Genomic DNA, 7,624 nt, shown 5'->3' with positions numbered 1-7,624 from the left:
ACATATCAAATCGAATCCGTGCTAATGAAATTATTCTAACCATAATATTCGTTTTAGTGTATCATCTCATCTAATTTGTTTACTCTAGCAAAAACTAGCTCTATCTCTCAAAAACCTCTTGAATTACCATACCAACATGAGTAAAAAGCCCATATCATTCGGCAAAATCAGTTTCAACATCGCCAAAGCACCAGAAAATGCTAACAATGAAGAAAACGACCCAGATACATCCACCTCAGGTTTTGGAACGTTTGGGCGCACTCCGATACAGGAGCAGAAGGAGATTGATGAAATAACGGATGATTTGGAGAGTCAGCATGTGCAGCAAGTGATGGGGATCAAGAATTTTGGGAAGAAAGCTAAGAATTTCAATGTGGAAGAGATGCTGGAACAGGCAAGGAAGACTGCACAAGAGGTTAGGATAAACTGCTTTCTTTTATAATTATAAGCAAAATTGTTTTCTGTTTCTTTTTTTTGGGTACAGGGGGCGTTAATAACATAGATATTCTTTATTACAGTCATAAAAACAGAAAAATCCATTATAATATGTATATCAAAAATTGTAAAAGTATCTCAAACGCCAAGCAATTTGAAAATGGAATATTAAGATGAAGAATTTAAGGTGTAAAGTGTCATTCAATAGAACTTGCGAACTATGTAAACAAAACTTACTAGTAATTTGACATTCAGTGTCAATTTTAGTATGGCGGTTTGTTTACATAGTTAGCAATTTCTATTGAATGACATTTTATATTTGTATCCTATAAGAGTCTGTTCGGAAAGAGAAGAGTTGTGGAATGTATTGGGCGCCGTACATTCCACAACACTTCTCTTTCCGCACAGACTTTACTTCCATTAACTTGATTGACATTACTGACCATGCCAAAAATATGTCTGATTTGTAAAAACAGAGATATGATTGGCAATTTTGAGCAAGTTTGCAACACCACTACTACATTATATATACTACATACAAACATTAAATAGTAGTTGATAGTGATGGTCAGAGTGGCCAAATATATTGGGACACATCCTTATTTCTACAGTTACAAAGATGTGTTAAAATATATTTACCCATTCCGGCCATCAGCGTTACCGTATATTTCAAACTGTCTGATCCGCAACAGTTTTATCAAACCCTTTCTATAAATATTATTAAATATCACGCAAAATAGGCGCAGGTCGTCGAGTTGCGGACAATCGCCCGTACTACAATACAATACAATACAAACCCTTTTTTCAGGTCAGCAAAAAGAAGTTACAAGAGGAAGCTGCCAAAGCAGCAGCAGAACCTGAAGAAACGCCCCCCGACGAAGACGAAGACATCATTGGCCCTCTACCACCGTCGGCCAGTGAGACCAGCCCACCGGTGATGAGTAAGGACGGAGACGACAGCTACGATGAGCTCAGCAGTTCGGAGGATGAGGAGGAACTGAGCTTGGAGAAGAGGATACCTAATAGTCATGAGGTTCGTATGATGTTCCGAAGGTTATTAACACATTCATTGCCACCCAGCCAAACAAGACATCCGCGCCAGGCCACAAAAATTTCTTCATATAAAAGTGTACTACCACAATCCCGACTATCGGGTCGTCCGGCCTGGGAACGAAATCATAAAATACCAGATAGTCGGGTTTTAGGCACTGCACATATCAGGCGGTCTTATTGCTAAAGAAAAGACGCTCGCAACAAACCCATGATGCCAGCTATCAACGTCACTGCGAGCGTGACAACAATATAATTCTATCTATCTATTAAGCCCTTTTATTCTGAGTTAGAGTATGTCTTTTAACTCGGTGTGCCGCTTGGCAAAGGCCTCCTCTAGCTCTTTCCATTGGGGTCTGTCGTGGGCCACTCTTAACTCTTAACTCACTCTCAATATAATTATGAACTGAAATAAATGTCATATCCTAAGAAAAAGTGACCCAGGCCTCCAGTGCCCCAGGCTGGAATCGAACCAGCGCCCTCTGCTATCGCTGCAGGTGCCTGTAGTCATTCGGCCACCGGCCACAGCGCATAGGTCGATATTTTCCAAGTATAATTATGTGCGTGCAATGGCATTCTATGGTATTAGAAAACTTCCCATTACAACTTATACAATAGTTTAATGATGCCAGATGCAACAAGAATATCAAGCCACAACATTCGTGTACATGTCCAATATGTCCATATGTAAATATTTTGTATTTCAGGTGGAAATGCTGCATGGCACGAAAGCTGTGGTAGCTCTAGCAGTAGACCCGTCTGGGGCCCGCTTGGCAACGGGATCCGTGGACTACGAAGTTTCCTTCTGGGATTTTGCAGGTACTTCATCTTAATATTACATTTCACTTGAATACCGTTGCACAATTGTATTTTATATGAGCACCGTTGTCTAATAAAATTGTCCATTGTATATGTAATTACTAATCATATTCATTCTCGAATTTAAACTGCTGTGAGACATACTAACACTGAAATAATTTTACGGTTTAGACTCACGTTTTTTTAGTCGCGCGATGTTTCGGAGAGCCTAGGTCAGTGGGGAGACACTCCTCGTTTCGGACAAACTCGGCTGCGTTCGGTTCAGCATTGCTCCGACCAATTATTAGGGTTGGCACCACTTCACGTCCTTTTGCGTACACGACCACAGACAAGATAAAGACTTGAATTTTGACAACCCTAACTAGCCGAAACGGACAGTGCCATATTCGTTCCTGAATCGCTGTCAATCTTCGGTTTTGTAGGAAGTGTCCTTTCTGTACGTACTATTATTTATTCTGTGCCTAGGTCTCCCTTATTAAGCACTAACCGTGCGAGCAGCACATTTTTTTAGTAATAAATCAGTTTAACGTTGTATTTACCATACCATGTTCTTACAGGAATGGATTCCTCAATGCGTTCCTTCCGCACCCTTCAGCCTTGCGAGTCACACCCAATCCGGGCGCTCCAGTACTCCGCCACCGGAGACTCCATACTTGTGGTCAGCGGGTCTGCCCAAGCTAAAGTTCTGGATCGAGACGGATTTGAAATACTTGAGTGCGTTAAGGGAGACCAGTATATTGCTGACATGGCTAGGTAAGATCAGTTTTGAACTTTTATTTTGCTTTACAAAAATGTCTGCTTCTCAAAAATGTCTGCTTTTCAAAAATGTTTAAGCGCTGTTTTATATCCCTACTAAAATGACAGTTTCATTGGTTAATCTACTATGCAATCATACTTTCGTATTGTACAGTCAAGTGTAAAAAAATGGGTGCATTTATCATACTCAAAAATATGTCTCATAGCTCTTATGTTTAGTTGCGAATAAAGAATATATAAATATTTTTGAGTAAGTTGTATGCACCCATATTTTTACACTTGACTTACAAAATGGTACACCATTTTTGTGTCAACATGACATTGGTTTTATCACGATCAGAATTATTCAGAATATTTTAATTTGCAAAATATATTTTCTAAAAAATATATTCTTGAAACTGCTTTAAAATGTTAACATTTTCGGAAAATATCACCTAAAGTGTCATTCTATAGAATGACACTTCTATAGTATAGAACTCGCTATGTAAACAAAAGTCACTAGTAATTTCATATTTTTTGACAGATTTAATATGGCGGTTTGTTTACATAGTTAGCAAGTGCCATAGAATGACACTTTACGAAGATGTGTTTTCCAAAAATGTCTGCCATATAAAAATACTAGCGACCCGCCATTATTAAATTATGCATAAACCTTCCTCTCGAATCACTCTATCTATTTCAAAAAAAACCGCATCAAAATCCGTTGCGTAGTTTTAAAGATTTAAGCATACATACAGACAGACAAGCGACTTTGTTTTATACTATGTAGTGATAATTGTTTAAAAATGTTTAACATTTTCGACAAATATCACCATCTAAGATGTGTTTTCCATAAATGTCTGCCTCATAAACATACCTTTAAACGAGCAATTCTTGTTTATTTATTTATTTATATATATATTTCGGGGATCTCGGAAACGGCTCTAACGATTTTGATGAAATTTGCTATATGGGGGTTTTCGGGGGCGAAAATTCGATCTAGCTAGGTCTTATCCCTGGGAAAACGCGCATTTACGAGTTTTTATACGTTTTCCTAGCTCGGTCTACCAGATATTAAACATTATATACCCACCTTCGACTGCTCTCAGGACCAAAGGCCACACGGCGGCTTTGAACAGCGGCTGCTGGCACCCGCACGTGCGCGACGAGTTCCTGACGTGCGCGCAGGACGGCACGCTGCGGCTGTGGCGCGCCGCCGCGCCGCGACAACACCGCGCCCTCATCAAGCCCAGGCAGCGGGGCGGGCTCAAGACTAACCCGACCGCCTGCGCTTTCTCCAGAGACGGTAACCACCAGGGGTCGGACAAAAAGTGCCGATGACGTAAAAATGACGTAATCTTGCACACAGGATGATGTTTGAGTTTGTATTTAAACTTCCGTGTGACATGTAGTAACAAAGTAGTATTAATGAAGTAACAAAATAATCGTAAATAAATCCATGGAATTAATAATACAGGTGGTAGGGTGATGTAGTGAATAAAATAAATTTCTTCGTTGGTATATCTTGATTACAGCAAGAGCAGTATACGTGTTTGTCACGTACCTCCAAAAACGGAAAATTGCCACAATATTCGAGTACAGATGACATTTTAGAGCGTTTTCTTATACATTAGTAAATATACATTTTAGCTAAATATAATCGTGAAGATACAATAGCTAAACAATAACGAAGTCAAATTATTGTTCATCTGATTGACAATGTGTCAGTCAAAAACGTACTTACTCATTTCAAGTGGCGATATCGTTTAATAAAGAGGTTGATAAATGATAAGTGATAATTGTTTATGTAAATCAAAAATACTATTTGAAATCATCCTATATGTGGTTTGACGTGATCCGCACTTTTTGTCCGACCCCTGGTAACCACTAATGTCCGCTTTCCGAAAATGTTTACTTTTTAGGATTCCGTGCCTCAAAAGGAAAAACGGAACCCTTATTCGCTAGGTGCACGACTGGTGCTGCCCTCATTTTGTCGGACTTTCTACGTTAAATCTTATGGAGTAAAATTAGTTCAAGCGGCTGCCGCTAGTACTAATGTCGGACGTTCCATAAGATTACCTGTGTTTGTGACGATCAGCGCCACTTCCCCCTCCGCCGACTTCGCACCTTGCCAATAGGATCACTCGTGCGTCTGTCTGTTCGACCATTCCCCCCATTTATCTCCGAAACTACTGGGTCTAAAATTTTGAAAAAAATACACAGTATAGTTCTTTACCTATAGATGACAGGAAAACCTATTAGAAATGTGCGTGAGTCGGACTTAATGTACGGAACCCTTAGAACGCGAGTCCGACTCGCACTTGGCCGGTTTTATTATCTTTTTGAACGCCACGCCTATCGTGAACCTTGTCGCTATGCACGAAGGTTGATATTGGGCTGTAGCGCGTGACAGTTGACGTTTTTGGTGGTCAGAGTGGAAAACGCCGTAAAATTTAATATTTTCATAAGGTTATGTGTCCATTTTCCCAAAATGTCTGCTTTGCAAAAATGTCAACTTTTGAATAACTTTGCCCCCTTGCAAAACAAATAACTGATTCTTTGATATTCTGAGTTATTTGTAATAATTTTAATTTTAAACAAGCAGATACGTCTGCGAACGATGCTATTAAAAGCTTAGAATGAATTTAAAAGTGGGAAAAAAAACAGAGGCAGTGAGTTCAAACAGTAATTTTTCCACTTTTAAATTTATTTGTAATAGTTTTTTTATTCATTGTGGACACGCAAAAAATTTTGATATATTTAAAAAAGCGGCCAAGTGCGAGTCGGACTCGCCCATGAAGGGTTCCGTATTTAGGCGATTTATGACGTATTAAAAAAAAACTACTTGCTAGATCTCGTTCAAACCAATTTTCGGTGGAAGTTTACATGGTAATGTACATCATATATTTTTTTTAGTTTTATCATTCTCTTATTTTAGAAGTTAGGGGGGGGGGGGACACACATTTTACCACTTTGGAAGTGTCTCTCGCGCAAACTATTCAGTTTAGAAAAAAATGATATTAGAAACCTCAATATCATTTTTGAAGACCTATCCATAGATACCCCACACGTATGGGTTTGATGAAAAAAAAAATTTGAGTTTCAGTTCGAAGTATGGGGAACCCCAAAAATTTATTGTTTTTTTTCTATTTTTGTGTGAAAATCTTAATGCGGTTCACAGAATACATCTACTTACCAAGTTTTAACAGTATAGTTCTTATAGTTTCGGAGAAAAGTGGCTGTGACATACGGACGGACAGACAGACGGACAGACAGACAGACAGACATGACGAATCTATAAGGGTTCCGTTTTTTGCCATTTGGCTACGGAACCCTAAAAATGATATTCAAATTTGAAACTCTAACAGGTAACACGGTCGCCGCTGGCTGCTACGACGGGTCCATACAAATGTGGGACCACAGGAAAGCCTTCGTCAACACATCAGTCTTGCTCAGAGACGCCCATCAAAAACAGACCGAAATCTCAAGCATAGCCTACTCCTATCTAGGCTCCTATCTCGCCAGCAGGAGCAACGATGAAACACTAAAACTATGGGATTTAAGAAATTTCAAAAAACCGCTACACGTCTTCGACAATCTATTCTCAAGATACGAACAAACCGACTGCTGTTTCAGTCCGGACGATGCTATGATATTCACCGGAGAGTCTCTACAGCGGAACCAAGATGTCGGTCGACTCATATTTTACAATACTAAGACTTTTGAAAAGGTTACAGAGATCGGTGTGTCCAAATCACATGTTATTAAAGGTATCTGGCATGCGAAATTAAATCAAATATTCGTCAGTTGTGGTAACGGAGTTGTTAAATGTTATTATGACCAAAAGCGAAGTTTAAGAGGTGCAAAGCTATGTATAGTGAAGACACATAGAAAGAAACACTCCGTAGAAGTAGTAAGCTCTCAGCAGATAATCACTCCTCACGCTTTACCTCTGTTTAGACAAGAGAAACTAAGAACTAGTAAGAAAAAGATGGAAAAAGAACGATTGGATCCGGTGAAATCTCATCGGCCTGACTTACCGATAACCTCCGGGCAGGGAGGCAGAGTTGCTGCCTCCGGTAGTACTCTCAGTTCATTTGTGATTAGAAACCTAGGTTTAAGTAAACGTGTAGAAGATGACCAGGACCCGAGGGAAGCCATTTTGAAGTACGCTAAAGATGCAGAGGAAAATCCGTTCTGGGTCGCTCCGGCTTACAAGAAAACTCAGCCGAAACCGATCTTTCAGAACGGTGATGAGGACGGGCCTTCGGATCCGAAGAAATCGAAAACGTAATTTTATAGAAATAAAGTACATATTCATATTTAATATTGTTTTAGTTTTATTTACAAGTGGCAGTGTATTTGCTAAGTTTTGATAAACTACTTCGTTATTGTATCATTGTATGGACGCTCTTGTCGGAACTTTTTGGATTATTTTTAAAATGGCGGAGCCGGAAGTGTTTGCGTATATATACAAACTTCAACATTTATTCAGCAAATAGGCCACAAGGGCACTTTACACGTCAACATTGAATTTACATACACGCAAAAAAAAAACAAAATACATCAACAATTATAAAATACA

The 7,624-nt window shown here is 39.2% G+C and overlaps 1 protein-coding gene across 1 annotated transcript; it reads left to right on the top strand.

The window, feature by feature from the left end:
- The first annotated feature begins 51 nt into the window (after window positions 1-51).
- Window positions 52-7,348, top strand: LOC134657937 (gastrulation defective protein 1 homolog). Its single transcript, XM_063513531.1, has 6 exons — window positions 52-415; window positions 1,244-1,468; window positions 2,193-2,304; window positions 2,862-3,057; window positions 4,149-4,345; window positions 6,408-7,348. Exons 1-6 carry the CDS (start codon window positions 137-139, stop codon window positions 7,331-7,333), a joined length of 1,935 nt encoding a protein of 644 aa, XP_063369601.1. The 5' UTR covers window positions 52-136; the 3' UTR covers window positions 7,334-7,348.
- The last annotated feature ends 276 nt before the right edge of the window (window positions 7,349-7,624 follow it).

The sequence above is a fragment of the Cydia amplana genome, chromosome 21, assembly GCF_948474715.1.
Source record: "Cydia amplana chromosome 21, ilCydAmpl1.1, whole genome shotgun sequence".
Taxonomy (NCBI): Eukaryota; Metazoa; Arthropoda; class Insecta; order Lepidoptera; family Tortricidae; genus Cydia; species Cydia amplana.
This window is presented reverse-complemented; position numbering and strand designations above follow the sequence as displayed.

Excerpts from the sequence above, each read along its gene's own strand:
- LOC134657937 (XM_063513531.1), top strand. The coding sequence starts at position 137 with ATGAGTAAAAAGCCCATATCATTCGGCAAAATCAGTTTCAACATCGCC. Across the intron at positions 1,469-2,192 it reads GGATACCTAATAGTCATGAG|GTGGAAATGCTGCATGGCAC; the intron begins GTTCGTATGATG and ends TTTGTATTTCAG. Across the intron at positions 4,346-6,407 it reads CTGCGCTTTCTCCAGAGACG|GTAACACGGTCGCCGCTGGC; the intron begins GTAACCACCAGG and ends AAACTCTAACAG.